The sequence below is a fragment of the Castor canadensis genome, chromosome 15 (genome assembly GCF_047511655.1).
Source record: "Castor canadensis chromosome 15, mCasCan1.hap1v2, whole genome shotgun sequence".
Lineage (NCBI taxonomy): Eukaryota > Metazoa > Chordata > Mammalia > Rodentia > Castoridae > Castor > Castor canadensis.
The window spans coordinates 28,710,950-28,729,144 of record NC_133400.1 but is presented as its reverse complement, the minus strand read 5'-3'; the positions used below and the strand labels follow the sequence as shown (position 1 = coordinate 28,729,144).

Below are 18,195 nucleotides of genomic sequence, written 5' to 3'. Positions count from 1 at the left end.
CCCCCTCAATACCCAGCAGAAACTATTTTGCCCTTATTTCTAATTTTGTTGTAGAGAGAGTATAAGCAATAATAGGAAGGAACAAGGGTTTTTGCTGGTTGAGATAAGGATAGCTATACAGGGCATTGACTCACATTGATTTCCTGTGCGTGTGTGTTACCTTCTAGGTTAATTCTTTTTGATCTCACCTTTTCTCTAGTTCCTGGTCCCCTTCTCCTATTGGCCTCAGTTGCTTTTAAGGTATCTGCTTTAGTTTCTCTGCGTTAAGGACAACAAATGCTAGCTAATTTTTTAGGTGTCTTACCTATCCTCACCCCTCCCTTGTGTGCTCTTGCTTTTATCATGTGCTCAAAGTCCAATCCCCTTGTTGTATTTGCCCTTGATCTAATGTCCACATATGAGGGAGAACATGTGATTTTTGGTGTTTTGGGCCAGGCTAACCTCACTCAGAATGATGTTCTCCAATTCCATCCATTTACCAGCGAATGATAACATTCTGTTCTTCATGGCTGCATAAAGTTCCATTGTGTATAGATACCACATTTTCTTAATCCATTCGTCGGTGGTGGGGCATCTTGGCTGTTTCCATAACTTGGCTATTGTGAATAGTGTGTTTCTGGCTTCTTTTGTGTAACATTCTGTACACTGTTGCATGTAGTTGTGAGCTATTCATTTTAGAGGTTCAGCAGTGTAATTGCAATTTCTTTGCCCACTCTAGTATTGATGGACATTTGGGTAGATTCCAGGCTTGGCTTTTATAAATAGTGCTATTATGAACATTCTTGTATCTTTCTTAGTGAACACATGTTTTCATCTTTATTGGGTATACCAGAGAGGAATATTGCTGGGTCAGAGGGTATCCGTGTGTTCAGCTTTGGGGCTGAAATTGTAGCTCAGTAGGCACTTGCCTAGCTTGTATGAGGCTCCGAGTTTGATCCTAGCATCATGAAAAAGACAAAAAAATTGTGTTCAGTTTTAATAGATACTGTCAGAGGGCCATCCAAAATGGTTTTATCAGTGCGTCTTCCCACCAGCAGTATGTAAAAATTGTGTTTGTTCCATGTCTTTGTCATACTTGGTGTTTTCTGCCTATCTGAGTTTAACCATTCTATTGGCTATATGGAACCCCTGTACTTTCCTTTCAAATAACGGAAAGGTGATATTATCTCTACTTAGTTCACCTTCTGCATATGAGACCACACAGTTTGAAGTATAGAAGGCAGGCTTTGGAATTTGGCAGGTTTTGGGCTCCTGAGCCTGGGTTTTGAAACCTGTCGGAAGGAATGCAAAACTTATGTAAAGCCCCAGCCCAGTTCCTGGCATGTAGTGCTAGCTTGCCTACCCGAGCAGTATTAGTGCAGTTAGCATTTGGTAAGTTATACATTATGAAGTTTATTGAATCATTTTAATAGGGATCTTTTTTAGTATTTCTCTTAATTTGTAAAGTATTACTAGAAATAAAAACAAAAAACTTTAGTTCCAAATGTAAAAAAATGAAGTATGACTTGATACCTGCAGTATTGTTTTCTGGACACTTTATTCAGTTGTTGGAATTCAAAGAGTTAGGAAGGTGGCTTCAGATCATTTTGAATTAATATTACCTTTGAAGGGAAATGTTCAAATTTGAATTATTTAATATAAATAGGGACTCAAGGCTTTTTGAAAGTGGACTAGAATATGGTGGTTCCTGAAACATTTTCTCCCCAAACTTTCCAATAAAAGAAGAGCAAGGAGACATTGTTAATATCTGTTCTTAGCAAGTTTTAATAAAGGAAATGATGCTTCAGTAGCATAAAGTCAGTATGGAAAATTAATTTCCTTAGGATGTCATTGAGAAAAGAAATAGAACCTTTAAAGAAAGGTAGGAATTGAAAGATAAGTCATGGTCTGAATAAAAATGGTGTACTTTGGGGTAAGAAAGAGACTTGTGGCTGTGAGCCCTCAGGTGCCAGTTCTTGCATCTTGTCAGTGTGAAGAAGAATTCAGTGTTGGGTAGTTTGCTTCACAGGATGGAGGGCTCGAGCAGGATGGAAATTCCTTGATGTTTATTAGCCAACTTTTTAAAAATTATTTTTATTATTGTATATTAGCTGTACAAAATGAGAGATTGCATTATGATAGTCCCTTACATGCACATAACTCCCCTCTATTACTCTTTCTTATTCCCCCTCTACCAGCTGCCCCCTTTTTTCAACTTTCTTACACATTTTTTAATGGGTTCATTATATCCTTTTTATATGTGCATGCAATGTACTTTGATGCTATTTTCCTTCCCCACTCTCTGTATCCCTTCTCCTACCTCCTGCTAGTCCCCCTGCCATCCCCATGTTCATGTCCTTTCGCTTTTCTAGACCTAGATTCTACATAGGAGAGAAAGTGTGTATTTGTCTTTCTGAATCTGGCTTATTTCTTTTTAACATAATGATCTCTAGCTCCATCTATTTTCCTGCAAATTACATAATTACATTCTTCTTTATGGCTGACTAATACTCCATTGTGTATATATACCACATTTTCTTCAACCGTTCATCCATTGATGGACACTTAGGCTTAGGCTAATTACATAACTTGGTGATTGTGAACAGTACTGCAATAAACATGGGTATGCAGGTATTGCTGTTATATGTTGACTCACATTGCTTCAGGTATATACCCAGGAGTGGTATAGCAGAATCATATAGTAGTCCTGTTTATATTTTTTTGAGGAACCTCCATACTGATTTCCATAGTGGATGCACTAATTTACAATTCCACCAATAGTATCTAAGGTTCCTTTTTTCCCCTTGTCTTTGCTAGCATGTTTGTTTTAACAATAGCTGTTTTGACTGGGGTGAGATGGAGTCTCCATGTTGTTTTGATTTGCATTTCTTTTATGCTTAGCCAACTTTTAAAACAGTATTTAAAGGAAAATTTAACCTTATTGTAGTCTAGTGGATGTGTTGGTATTAGATGTAGTCAATGGGCAATCCCTTAATGTATTGTCTTAGAAAAGGACTTAGCAGAGTTGCAATCAATTCCTAGTCATACACATTTAACATCTCAAATTCACTGTTGAATCATAGTTTGGGCAGCATTTTTTTTTTCTTTTCCTAGTGACACAAAAGTGACATCATATTTTATAATAGGTGATATATTAATTTGATAAAATATAGTAAAATATAGACTGATAAGAGCTTGAATTTGAAAACCCCGACTAGATGATTCTAAGCTATGTATTGGTTCCCTGGCAGTTTCCTAGGGAATGAGTCTGGTTCATGTATTAGGGTTTGAGTAAGATTTCAACTCTAGAAAGTGCTCTGCTACTCTTAAAAAGATCTAGAAAAAAATCCCAGCTCATCAGGTCCTTCCATTTGATTGTCATAATGTATCACACATGAACACCTTCTTGATCTGGTGCACTGTTCTGATGGTAAAGGTGTGTAGACCCACTTAAGAAAACTGCCAAGCTGGGCACTGGTGACTCATGCCTATAATCCTAGCTACTCAGGAGACAGGGATCAGGAGGTTCACAGTTCAAAACCAGCCCAGGCAAATAGTTCAGAAGACCCTATCTCAAAAAATCCCACAAAAAGGGGGAGAGAGGGCTGGTGGAGTGACTTAAAGTGTAAGCCCTGAGTTAAAGCCCCAGTACTGCAAAAAAAGAAAGAGACTGCCACTCTCCCCCAAACATAACCTCTGTTAGTACACATCCTTCTAGTTTTCTCAGATACTTACGTGCATATTTGTATGTTTATATAGACCTTATCAGTTTATTGCATCATTATGTATATTAGGATCTACAGTTTGACACTGTCTTTTATGTTTACTCACTTCAGAGCTTTTTCTGTGTAACTGAATGTAGGTCTGTGGGTTTTTTGTTTTGTTTTTTTTGTGTGTGTGTGTGACTAATAATGTTCCATCTAATGAATGGACCAAGCATTCTATTCATTTTATCCATGAAGATCAAGGTCACACAGACATTAGTTGGGTTACATTTAGAGACCTGGTCTTTTGATCCCCAGTCGATGCTTTTTTTTTTCTTAGCCAAATACTGTATATCAGTCACTTTGGTTCCATTTTGTTTACATAAAGCCAAAGCATGCCACTTGAAAATTAAACTTTCTTCTGTAGTGCCATTGTTTTTTTCTTTTTACTCTAGACTTGTTTTGCTGGGAGTGCCAGTTATATTTCTTCTCCCCTGACTAGAATGTGCCTTCCATGGGAAAAGAGTTTTATGTATCCCTAGACAGGCTTTATACACTAGTAGGTGCTAAATAAAAGTTTGCAATCTTTCTACCACACTCTCACCTGTTCCAAAATGACTGTTTTAGAAATACCATCTACTTTGAGAAGCCCATTCCCAGTCTGTGCCCCAGGAGGCTGCTGTTTTTCCACAAATCTCCAGACTCCTGGTGAGCCTCTCTGGCCCTGCCCTCTGTCTTCCCTGACTTTCTGGTCTCTGACTTCCTGCTTCTGTTTTCTATTCCTGTCATCTTGTCCTGTTGTCCCCATTATGACTCAATTAAGCCCCAATACAGGGAAACCCAGAGGTTGGAGGCATTTGGAGTGTTACTCTCACACAGTTTACTGGCACCCACTTTCCTAGCCCTCTGGCAGTCCTGACTATGGAATTCCAGCTGATTGGTTGCCAGCTCTTCTACTGAGGAATATGCATGTGCACATCCTGTTGATGGGTAATTGACTTTATGTGTGGTAAAATAGCAGCTTGACCAAGGGCAACTGAAGGAGAGGGGCTTTGGAAAACAAGAGCATTAGGCAAAATTAATTTAAATGGAAATTTGAAGACTGAAAAACAACTACTTTTTAAATGGATAATTTAAAAAATTAGGTTTTTAGTACTGGAAATTTTTCTCAAGGCCATTCAAGAATAGCTGAAACAACTATGTCCTTACAGAAGTGCCCTACTGCTGTTCTCCTTTTCCTTTTCCTCCCTTCTCCCTCCCCACCCATAGGTTACTAGGCTTAAAGGGTTTGGTGCTTCCTTCTTTAAAAATACCGTGGGCAAAATCTAATTTAAGGGCCAGGCATGGTGATGCACATTTGTAACCTTGGCTACAAACAGGGCTTTTTTTGTTGTTTTCATTAGTACATAATAGTCATACGGGGTGGGGGAGGGTATTGTGACTTTTGTTTTCCCCTTTATTTTTGTGCTGGTTGGGGTACATCATGGCATTTACAAAAGTTCTTACGGTGTATTGAATATATCATATATGAATTCACCCCCTGCACTGCTCCCCTTTATCCTTCCTCCCCCAATTCATGGAACAGTTTCAGTACATACCACTTTTGTATTTACATGCATGTGTACACATGCCATACCATCTTTATTGTTTAATATTTAAATGTAAATATTTCCTCATTATTAATATTGTCCCACTATATTGTTTAGTATTGTAAATGTAAAATTTTTTTCAACATTTGAGTCTTTGTATATGACATTGTTTTAGGGTGTTCTTATAAACATTCTTTGGATTGATTTTTAATCAATATCTCTGTCTCTGACTTTTTATAAATGAATTTGTTGGAGAAAGCAAATATACTATAGCAAAAAGTTCTGAGGCTCAGTGACTTATATCAGATAGAAGACTATTTCTTTTATGTGATAGTGCATGGCAGATGGACAGGCCTCACTCAAGGATGTCATCCAGGGCCTCAGTGATGTCATGGCCTTTCCATCCTCAATGCATAGCTTCCCAGACTTCTCCTGACACAACCTTTTCCCACCAGCATATGGAGTGGATCCAAGACATGGGTCTTAAAACAAAGACTTTGAAAAGACAAAAATGTTTTTCATTTATACAGCATTGGTGAGAACATAGCTACATGGCTACACTCAGCAGCACATTTTGGGATAAGTGGCAAAAATGCAGAAGAAACAGAAGGATCTGAAAGACAACTCACTGTAGGCCACAACGAATTTAATATATTTTTATTTGTTGTGATTATTTATATATTTATACCAACTCACATTATGTTTTTGTTCACCACCATTCTTTCCTTCTTTTTTAAAAAAATATTTCCTTCAGTTTTTGAGTTTTTTTTCTGTTCTTCTATTTCTCTCTGTTCACTTGGAAGATATATATTTTATGTATGTACTTTTAATAGTTAAAAAAATTTTCAGCATATATTCTTAACTACAATCATGATACCTAAAGTGCAGATAAAAAGCCTTTAGTATTTTTCTTATTTTCTAGAATATTTTAACTCCCCTCTAAGTATGTCCAGCTTCATTTTTAGTTTAACTTTACATTTCTTGAAAGCACAAAAACAATGTAGAATTTATACTCTTGCTAAACTTAAACTTGCTGTCATTTAGAAACCCTATGGTTTTCTTGAGTCCTTCACTTTTCTTCTGGGTACAGTTTGCTCCTTGTTGAAGCACTTCCCTTAGTAGTTTTCTCAGTGAGGATTTCTAGTGTGTTCATTTTTATAGTGCCTCTGTAAGCTGGAAATTATTCTTATCTCACTCTTTATTGATAGTTAAACAGGGGTTAAAATTTAGGTTGATGATTATTTCTATTCAGCATCTTACAGATATTATTTATCTTTTGATTTTCTGACTGTTAATGTAAATTGTGCTATTATACACTAAAGGTTGTCAATTCTTCATGGTAATTTTTAGAATTGCCTGTTTGTTATATGTGGTTTCCTATTCAGTGCTGCTAGTATATTTCAAATTAATGGTTTCATGACTATTTTTAATAAAGTTCTTATTTTTATTTCTTCAACAACAACAAGCACTGTGGTGGCTATCTTTGGGAGGTTATCTTAGGCTGCCCCAGTAGGCAGATTCAAGTGTGGCAGAGAGCACAGAATGCTAGACTGTGACTTCTGATCTCAGCTCTACTGCCTCCTGCTGCTGTGAACTTGGCAAATGGCTTCGCCTTTCTGTGTGTCTTTGTGTACCTACTTCATAGTGTTGAGGAGTTAATACATGAAAATTCACACAGTGCTCAATAAATTCAGTAAGTGCTGGATAAATGCAACTATTGTTACCATCTTTGCACACTATCGTCTGTAGTATATCTGTGTATTTGAGTCAAGCAAGATGGCTGCTGTACACTTAGATATTGCTTTTGCATTCAGGGCTAAAAAGTGGGGAGAAAAAGCTAGAAGGTTATGCTGGGCTCTTTTTTCTCAACCTCCCCCCCCCCACCCAATAACTCTTTATCTGAAAAGCAGAAGTTGTCTCCAAATGCACTAGCAGGCTTGTGTTTCCAGCTCATTGACTAGAACTAGGACACATGGCCATTCCTAGCTGTAGCTGGAAAAAGCTATATCCAGTAATGTGTAGGGGCTGCCTCATGGGCTTACTGTTGTTTGCAATCTAATTGCAAACTAATTGGTATCACCTTGGTGGCTTGAAATCTGCTATGGTGAGGGTATTTACACCAGAGAAACCAGCAAATGCTACACATCAGGTCCTCTTCCTCAAGAGCCAGTTGTTAAAAATTTACCAGCACACCATAGGGTATATTTAACTCTATATACTGACCTGAAAGGGAGGAAAGGTGAGAAGCAGGGAATGGGAATGGTCACTGGGTCAATCATCCAGCATCATCTACCAAGATCAGTTCTTGGTATGCTAATAATCATTAAGGGTAAGAACTGAACGGGACCTGTCAGGGTTGTCCTTCATCTGACTGATGAGAATCTAGAGCTCCAAGAAACTGCATTGCTGTCGACCCAAAAACTAGGGAATGAAGTGACCCTCCTACAGCCTTGATGTCCTAAGTGGCCCAGTGTTCATTCTCCAGAACCAAGGGCTTACTTCTTTCTGTTTCCTGCCCCTCCTCTCTAGTGCACTCCACTTAAACTCACTCTGGTTTGCTGTTTACCACTTTTATCATGCTGGGAAGTTTGGCTGACATCTTCCATTGTTTTCTCAGGAACCCGACTTCAGACTGCTTTGTTTTAGATTTTGGAGGGTAGAGCATTTTTTCAAATGAGCTAAGCCTAAACAATTTTATCTCTGCTATGGTACTACAAACTAACATATTGGAAATTTAAGAATGAACCTAATTTTGATCCACATTTGTTTATAGTGAGTAGTAAACTTAGCTTAAGATGAACTTTCAGTCTTTCTTTTAAAAGGACTAATAAACTTTTCTCATATATTTGTGTGTAGTTCTCCCCAGCAGATGGTAAACTGTAGGCTGGCTTTTTATCATCCTGTGGGGATGGGTATACACACTCAGTGCATGTGGCAGGCACTTAGCATGTGTTTACTGAATGAATGACTGCCCAGCTTTGATTGGTTTCACATCTTCAGACACAGCAAATTAATCAGTAGCTGTTGCCTTAATGTAGACTTGAGATTGGAAATGTCTGAACCTGGTATTGTGACCCTGCAGATTCTATTCCCTCTACTGCCTGAATATGATCAGTGCACACAGAAGCTCACTGACTAATAACCGTGGCCTCAGCTGATGTGAAGACATAGGAAGGAAGATGAGATGGAGGGGGCTTGGGATTGAAACTGAATGCTGGAAAGATGTGTCTTTCCAGAAATAGTCGTTAGATCATCAATAGGACTTATCCAGCCTCCTTTTACTTTTTGTTTTCAAATTGGTACAATTATTGTCTTCTGTCTTTACATAAATATTTTCTAGAAAAATAAATGAGGATGAAGATCATAAACTGAAGGAGAACAATAAACAAAGATGTAGAGGCATAAGACATTAGTAGTTAAGGATAACCAAAGTATAATATGAATTTGAGGTCAGTGATAGTATGAAGAAAGCACAGGAAACAGAGTCTCTGCACTCTCTGCCTGTAGAGTTTTCTCCCAGGATCCACATCAGTGTCTTAATCTGCTTTAGGTCTTTGTTCAAACTTCTCCTTCATAGGAAGGCCTTCCTGGATCATCCTAATTGAAACTGACCACTACCTATACCCTCAACCCCCTCATTCCCTTTCTTTTTTTTTGTGGTATTGGGGTTTGAATTCAGGACTTTGTGTTTGCTAGGCGGGCACTTTACTACTTGAGCCACACCTCCAACCCAACCCTTTTTGCTGTAGATATTTTTTGAGTAGGGGCTTCCATTTATGCCTGGGCCAGCCTGGACTGCTTTCCTCCTATTTATTTTTCCTGCATAGCTGGGGTAACAGGTGCGCATCACCTTGCCCAGCTTTTATTGATTGAAATGGGGTCTCATGAACTTTATTCCTGGGCTGGCCTTGAACCACCATCCTCCTAATCTCCACTTCCTGAGCTAGGATTACAGAATTACACTGTTTCTGGCCTCCTTGTTCCTTTTCCTACTTATTTTTTCTTGACATGTTTATTACTAGTTGACAAACTGTATTATTTCCTTATTTATTTATCTTGCTTCTTGACCATCTAGCCTCATTAGAATATAAGCTCCCTGAGTGCAGGTATTTCTGTTGTCTTCCACACCCTCAGCATCTAGAACAGAGTCTCTATTATTAGTCAGCTGGGGCCACATAGACTGAGTGACTCTAACATCAGGAATTTGTTGCAGAGGCTGGAAAGTACATCATCAAGGTGCTGATCAATTCTGTTTCTTAGTGAGGGCTTTCTTTCTGGCTTGCATACTGACTACCTTCTCACTGTATCCTCACATGGTAGATAGAGATTCTCCTTTTACTTTTTAATCAGTCCAGTCTCCTGCCTATTCTCTTCTCATGTTCATGGTAAGAGAGTTGCATTTTATTGAAACAATTATTTTGAGAAAATTTTAACCAGGAAAGATTCCTCACGGTTCTGAGAAAGACAGAGATATGTTGGTGTGATTTTTATTTCTTCACGTGACTGAGTACTATTCTTAACCAATTCTGGATTGTCTTTACCTACAGCCAAGTTATGTCAGCGATGTGGGGCCCCCTGGTCGAAGCTCTCTGGACAGCATTGAGATGGCCTATGCCCGGCAGGTGAGTGTGTTCTCAAGATTTAATCCAGGAAAATCCTGTGAGCTTCTGGTGAATCAAAGAGAACAGTGACTTCTTGTGTAACTCAAACCTGAAATCAAGTTGGGTTTTCATTTGGAGGTCTGGTTAATATTTTACCATATGTGCCACTGGAGACTTCTATTAAATAGGGCAATAGAATGAATCAGGTTTGATGCAGGGAAATAAATGGAAATCTGCCCTCTCCACTAACCAGGGCATGCGGTTTTGTATTGTTGGCAATGACTGCTTGTAGAGGGAAGTCATGAATTACTTCATTGCCTAGCAAATGGAGTTCTGTATTAACTGAATTACCTGGTCAGCTAATGATATGGTCAGAAATCCTCCTTTCACCCATTGTTGAAAGAAATTTTCTAAATGCTTTTTAGCTTTGGCAAGCACAGTGTACTGAGTACTACTTGGTATTTTGTCTTAGAGAAGCTACTGGTGTACTGGGGATCATGCTTCTGGTTGTTGAAGTAAGTATGAATTAAGATGCTTTGTAGTGAACATAGGCACTCAGTTAGACTGAGACTGTCCTAAGGACATACCTAAGGTTGACTTTTTGAATAAAGTAATACCAGCCACTGGTGTATTTTATAGTTACTGCCACTTTCTTCCATAAACTATCAAGGAGGGAAAATGTTCCTATTGATTGAGCTTCTATCCCCTTTCAGATCATCCTGCCCCTGCTCAGCCATTATTAACTCCTGTGAGTCTGAGGGAGAACACATTGGTGCCTCTTGTAGCCCTCAGGATTACCTACTTCCTTTCCTCCCCCGAGTCTGAAGTAAGGTGATTGGAGGCAGAAGCAGATGGCAGTGTATGGAGGGAGCAAAGGGTTGAGAGAAACTGAAATCCTGTGCTCTTTTATAGAGGTCTGTCTTCACTGAAAGGTAATTAGTTAATGGACTTTTGCGTTAACTGGACACCTGATAGGCTCATGGTACTGACAGAAATCCTCTTAACCCTTATTGAAAGAAATTTCCTAAATGCCTTTTAAAAGTCTCTCTCCTTCAGTGTACCATTGCTACTTCAAACTCTAGGCAGCTGAAGCTGGCTTTGTCAGCTCCCACAGAGGAGTTTCCCTTTCATATAAGTCTGTGTTTCACCACTGGCCTTCATTTTCTTCTGCTCCAAGTTTTAGATCTCTTTTCTTACACCCCTTGCACATCAATATCCTTTAAATTTTAACCTCATTATATGGCTGACTCCCTCCATTGATATGGCCACCACCGGGAAGTATCATTACCCAAATGAGATGTTAAGCAAAGACTAAAACTTCCTAGAACTTAACATTTTGCATCATTTAGGACCTCGTCATGTCAGCTATCTATTCTCCCTTTCAGTGGAGAATGAATCTTTATGTCCTATGTTGAAAACAGCACCTTGCAAAAGGAGGCTCCTGAGAAACACTCGTTGAGTAAATAAGCAGTGCTTTATGGTTTAAAACCATTTTAGTCAATCTGTATAATAGCCCTGGAAGCTAAATGACATAACCACTCTCCATTTAGAATAGAAGAAACTCAGGTTCAGTGGGGTGAAATGATTTGTCTAACTTCCATGCTCTAGTCAGTCCTTAGTACAGCAAGGATTTCAGATACAAAGTGAAGTCTTCCACAAAAGAACTCTAGTTTTTAACCATCATTACTTTAGTACTTAAAAAACAAAATCCAAAGTAGCATCACACCTTCCTTCTTTCTTCCTTTCCTTCCTCCCTCCCTCCATCCCTCCATCCCTCCCTCTCCCCCCCCCAGGAGAATTGGATATTCCAGATGAGTACAAGCTGCTATTCTAACATATATGAAGGAGAGGTATGACCTGACATCCCTTATTCAATCCATGAGCCCTGGACCTGGGGCCATTTAGTCCTTTGGCCTGAATTTTGCTAGATTTTGGCATGGTTCTTAGGAGGCAGCACCTGAAACCCCTCCATTGTCTTTTTTTTTTTTTTTTTGGCAGTACTGGGGTTTGAACTCGGCCTATCTTGAGTCACTCTACCAGCCCTTTTTTTTGGTGATGGATTTTTTTTTTCAAGGTAGGGTCTGGAAGTATTTGTCCAGGCTGGTTTCAAACCATGATTCTTCTTTTTTTTTTTTTTTTTTTTTTTAATTTAATTATTCATATGTGCATACAAGGCTTGGGTCATTTCTCCCCCCTGCCCCCACCCCCTCCCTTACCACCCACTCTGTCCCCTCTCTCCCCCCCACCCCCTCAATACCCAGCAGAAACTATTTTGCCCTTATTTCTAATTTTGTTGTAGAGAGAGTATAAGCAATAATAGGAAGGAACAAGGGTTTTTGCTGGTTGAGATAAGGATAGCTATACAGGGCATTGACTCACATTGATTTCCTGTGTGTGGGTGTTACCTTCTAGGTTAATTCTTTTTGATCTAACCTTTTCTCTAGTTCCTGGTCCCCTTTTCCTATTGGCCTTAGTTGCTTTTAAGGTATCTGCTTTTGTTTCTCTGCGTTAAGGGCAACAAATTCTAGCTAGTTTTTTAGGTGTCTTACCTATCCTTACCCCTCCCTTGTGTGCTCTTGCTTTTATCGTGCTCAAAGTCCAATCCCATTGATGTGTTTGCCCTTGATCTAATGTCCACATATGAGGGAGAACATGTGATTTTTGGTGTTTTGGGCCAGGCTAACCTCACTCAGAATGATGTTCTCCAATTCCATCCATTTACCAGCGAATGATAACATTTCGTTCTTCATGGCTGCATAAAATTCCATTGTGTATAGATACCACATTTTCTTAACCCATTCGTCAGTGGTGGGGCATCTTGGCTGTTTCCATAACTTGGCTATTGTGAAAAGTGCCGCAATAAACATGGGTGTGCAGGTGCCTCTGGAGTAACCTGTGTCACAGTCTTTTGGGTATATCCCCAAGAGTGGTATTGCTGGATCAAATGGTAGATCAATGTCTAGCTTTTTAAGTAGCCTCCAAATTTTTTTCCAGAGTGGTTGTACTAGTTTACATTCCCACCAACAGTGTAGGAGGGTTCCTTTTTCCCTGCATCCTCGCCAACCCCTGTTGTTGGTGGTGTTGCTGATGATGGCTATTCTAATAGGGGTGAGGTGAAATCTTAGCGTGGTTTTAATTTGCATTTCTTTTATTGCTAGAGATGGTGAGCATTTTTTCATGTGTTTTTTGGCCATTTGAATTTCTTCTTTTGAGAAAGTTCTGTTTAATTCACTTGCCCATTTCTTTATTGGTTCATTAGTTTTGGGAGAATTTAGTTTTTTAAGTTCCTATATATTCTGGTTATCAGTCCTTTGTCTGATGTATAGTTGGCAAATATTTTCTCCCACTCTGTGGGTGTTCTCTTCAGTTTAGAGACCATTTCTTTTGATGAACAGAAGCTTTTTAGTTTTATGAGGTCCCATTTATCTATGCTATCTCTTAGTTGCTGTGCTGCTGGGGTTTCGTTGAGAAAGTTCTTACCTATACCTACAAACTCCAGAGTATTTCCTACTCTTTCCTGTATCAACTTTAGAGTTTGTGGTCTGATATTAAGATACCATGATTCTTCTGATCTCTGCATTCTGAGTAGCCAGGATTACAGCAGGAGTGAACCACCAGCACCCAGCCCTCCATTGGCTTATCTTGCCAGCTTCCTCTTTGCTCTCTGCCTTTGGCATTCCTCTTTCAGGACCACCTTGTTCTTGTTCTTCAGGTGTTTGAAAGGCTGGGGTAGCAGTTAGCTTTGGTGTATTGCCCACGGAGCTGGAGAGCTGCCCTCTAAATGGCTTAGCCACTTTGAGGAAGAGAAAGTTGGCAGAAGCTTCTACTGACTGCTGGCTTCAGAACTGCTTCAGGAGGTCTTGAAGTGAAAATAGAAATTGTACCATTTACTTTGCTTTCCATCATTTCAGATATACATCTATAATGAGAAGATTGTAAACGGACACCTGCAGCCTAATCTTGTGGACCTGTGTGCTTCTGTGGCAGAGCTGGATGATAAGGTAGCTAACCCCTGTGGAAACATGGATTTGGTGTTTAGATGGGATTAGCAGCTTGCTGAGTTGGCTGAAATGCACTGAAGAGACATTCTCTTCTGTGGAATAAAATGTTAACTATTCCTCAAAACCAGCAGAGTTCCTTGTGGAGAGCTGAATTACAGAAGTGATGTGGTTTGTGCAATCCCCTAGAACTTGATATGCCAATTTTTATTCTCCCTCCATTACCTCTGGGGAGGAAGAACAGGAAGTAGTAGATAGCTAGGAGGAAGGTAGAGAGAACAGGAAGTAGTAGATAGCCAGGAGGAAGGTAGAGAGAACAGGAAGCAGTAGATAGCCAGGAGGAAGGTAGAGAGAACAGGAAGCAGTAGATAGCTAGGAGGGTAAAAGAAGGGAAGGATATTGGGGAGCAAGCACCCACATGCAGGTTTTTTGTTTTGTTTTTGTTTTTTTCAAAAGTACATCTAACTTTTCTTAGATAATAAAATATAAGGCAATTCAAACAGATCCACAGAAGAAAGTAAGAGTTCATCAATTACCCCATCACCTAGAACAAGCCACGTTTGGCTGAATACACTTTAATTTTTGAGGGAGACCTCATAAACAGGTTTTCTGTTTTGTTTTGGAAAAACAAATGTGAAAACTGTGTTTCTCCAGTTGGTGCTGTCTTCTTTAGAATATTGCCAATGCTCAGGGGACACATTTTTAAGGAGAAATTGTCAGCCAAGAGGAGTCCAGAGAGGGGGCCTGCTGTGTGGGGTAACACAAAGGAAAGAATGCTGCTCCTTCCCAGGAGGCACTTTTGAAGGGAGTGAGTGGGAAGGAAAATGGGAGGTTGTGACTCTCACAAAATGGGGTAAGAGCAGCAGCCCTGGAGAGTCTCTGGGAGGACAAAACTTATATTATTTAGGTTACACTTCTTATTTTAAGCTTAAGAAACTCAAATAACCTTGTAAGGACTGAAATGCAGCACTTGAGTTTATACTCCTAGAGCTCTGGACAATTATAAATGTTTTTGCCATCTCTTAAGGGGTAACCCACTGAGATTTAGTGTTCTTGTTACTTTTATATTTAATTATGTAACTGGTTATATCAAGCCTGGAATGGTAATTGATCTGAAACCCAACTCAGGGCAGGTGGGAGGTAGATCCCCAGAGGTGGATCGACCTCTGGGGGTTGGCAGGACATTTCTGCACTGAGTTTGAGCCTGGGGGAGGTTTCAGACAGAAGACGTTCACCTCATCCTGTCTGATGTTGAGGTCAGAATACTCTTAAGAACCAAATAAATGTTCCAGCCCTGCAGCTTTGTCACATGCAGTCTCATTTATGTGCAGAGCATTTCTGACATGTGGACCATGGTAAAACAAATGACAGATGTGTTGTTGGCACCAGCAACTGATGCCCTGAAGAGCCGCAGCAGTGTGGAAGTGCGCATGGAGTTTGTCAGGCAGGCCTTGGGATACCTTGAGCAGAGGTAAGATAGCAATTGCACAGTGGGACTGGCTTTCATGTCCCCTGAAGTCAGCTGTTTCTTCATCTTAAGTAGTCGTAGCACTGAGTATGCTGTCACTGGTGTAATTTAAACAGATTGATTAAGACTGAGAAATAATCCTGTTCTCAGAAACACTCCTTACCAGGTCTGGTATCAAATCACACATGGAAAGTGGGAGCACTGTTAGATTTCTCTTTTTCTTTCTATGTTCTCTGTCCCTTAATATGATGACATCATGAATATTAGGCTATAATGCATTAGGTCATAATCCTGTTTCCTAATATGGTTCAGCCATTACTCCTTAGGCTCTTCTGTTTTCTCAAAGCTTTTAATCTTTACTCCCAGAAATATTACCACCTTAAAGAATTAGGAAGGCCTCTTTAACCTTACTTTCCTTTTGGCTCTATTCAGTTAATCCTTATGAGACAAGAGTCTTTCTCAGCTGCTAATGCCTGTGTTTTGTGCCTGCACTTTTTTGCCACCTTCTCGCTAATCAGAGTTGGTTACTAAGGAGTTTGTGGCTGTGCCCTTGTGCCCTAACTATTGTTCCCTTCATTAGTAAGGCCTGTGCCATTTATCCCTCCCTGAGAACACTCCTTCCAGCTCTAAATGGGCCAGCAGGGGTTGTCATGTGTGCAACAAACTTCTTTCTTTTAGAGACAGGGTGCTGAGCCTCTCTCTGCTGGCTTGAGAAGAAAAAGCTGCAACACTTTTCCAGTGAGCCTCAGCACCTGCCATCAGCTTTGTAGTGTGGTTGCTCTTTGTCAACAAAATAATAGTTGACTGGGAAGTCATAAGATTTCCTTGTAACTGGGTAATTCAGACTTAGTATAGCAAAGAGTAGGTTTTTGTAACAAATACTGTATTAATTATACAGTAGCCACATGAAATGAACATCATCCAACATACACTCACTGGCCCCCATTTTTAAGAGAAAACTGAGACTCCAAATGTTTTTTTTTTCATATTTTTTATTTTTTTTATTCAAATGGTTTTTTATTCCTCAAGCGTAGGCATAATTCATCAGGGTTTGGCTACTTTCTTTGTGTGATTAAGTTTTGGATATATTGTTCTTCAACCATGAAGAACCTAATGTTATATAATAATATTTATTCATTGTAGGTCACACAAAATGTGAACCAGAATTTCTTAGATCATATAAGAACCTTAAGGAATTTTTGTAATGGGTATAAGAGTACTACTGATGCTTTTTCTTCAGTAAACCTAATATTAAATGTTGGTGCTTGACTTCACCAATCATACTGGACTTCAATCTTTTGTTTTATATCTCTGATAAGCTATCCCATTTTATTACTTATTAGTTTATAATTCATTTCATTTAGTTTAAGATTTTTCTTGTTCCATTAATTCCCTTAATAGGACTTCTTGGTGCTGTTTTGGAGTTTCCTACCCATAATTATTATAACCTTATTTTCATTATCACTCTAGTGTATCAATCTCTCATGGCATCCTTTTTAAGGATTTATTATCACCTTATGGTAAATGGAGTACCTTAGAATAACAGCACGTAGTATGTTAAAGTATTTTTATTGATTCTATTCTGCTGGCAATGTGTGTGTGTGTGTGTGTGTGTGTGTGTGTGTGTGTGTGTGTGTGTGTAATATTTCAAGTGATGTTATATACCAGATAGCAAAGTATACCCAGTCCCAAAATAAATTTTTATATAGAAAGCCAAAAATATTGAGAAAATACAGGATTGGTCTGTCTCTTCCCTGCCATATTTCACAGTTAGAAGCAAGATATATTTCTTAGTCCAGAAGGAATTTAGGCTGCTACTTCAGCTTCAGCCCTTGCCAGCAGATGAATTGCCTTAATTCATGTTGAAAGAGATCGTAGTGGACATCTGTTCTGGTTGCTTTCGGGCTGTTTATTCTCTTGTTGCTGTGCTTTTAAACACTTCCAGCGATGTGGAGTTCATTACATTTCTTAAGTTGTGTTTCATTTTCATTATGAAAGTAATACATGCCTCTTATAGGAATTTTGGAAGATGCCAAAAAAGACCTGCAAAAAGAAGGGTGGCCCCCTATTCCTTATATCAGGAGGCTCCTATTTATTTTGTTATGTCTCCTCCCCCCCTTTTTTTCCCAGGAATCCTGGGGTTTGAATTAAGGGCCTTGCACTTGCTAGGAAGGTGCTCTACCACTTGAGCCACACCCCTAGTCCCTGCATGTATAAGTAATTTGTTTGATTTTATTGTTTGCACAGTTATGCTCCAAAGGTATATAATACATAAGTATGGGGGATATTGGGGCTTGAGCTCAGGGCCTTGTGCTTGCTAGGCAGGTGCTCTACCACTTGAACCATGTCCTTAACCCCAATATATAGTTTTACATTATAACTTGATTCTTAATTCCTCATCAGTGTCATTTCTCTTAACCTCACCTAATCCCATTAAATGTTTCTGTAATTGAACTTTAGAATCTCAGTCTCTCTCTCTCTCTCTCTCTCTCTCTCTCTCTCATTGTATTTAACTTGGTGTTGAGTAGCTTTGTGCTTATGGGACACTTGACATTTTGAGCAATCTGTTTTGGGCAAGAACAAACTCAAAAGTTCTTTATTATATTAACCACATATTTGGATATCTGTAACTTGGACCATTTACTATTAGCATGGAGGCATTTAAAAACATTACAGAAGATTTTAAGAATCATGTTAGCAAATAAACGAAGAGGGAGTGACAGAAATAATCATTTTGCAAACACCAATGTAATAATTAGTTCAGTAAGGACCATCCCTGAAGACTAAAACTATAGGGTGAAAGATTGTTGGTGAACAGAATAGCTATGTGACTTTTCAAGCATTACCTCTCAGATT

The 18,195-nt window shown here is 39.2% G+C and overlaps 1 protein-coding gene across 3 annotated transcripts in view; it reads left to right on the top strand.

The window, feature by feature from the left end:
* Nup93 (nucleoporin 93) overlaps positions 1-18,195 on the top strand; it is a 112,465-nt gene that overhangs the window by 78,201 nt on the left and 16,069 nt on the right. For all 3 annotated transcript variants that reach the window (XM_074055968.1, XM_074055969.1, XM_074055970.1), the window contains 3 exons: positions 9,820-9,894; positions 13,785-13,874; positions 15,203-15,342. In XM_074055968.1, the coding sequence (XP_073912069.1) occupies positions 9,820-9,894; positions 13,785-13,874; positions 15,203-15,342 (305 nt within the window). The remainder of the gene's footprint in view (positions 1-9,819; positions 9,895-13,784; positions 13,875-15,202; positions 15,343-18,195) is intronic.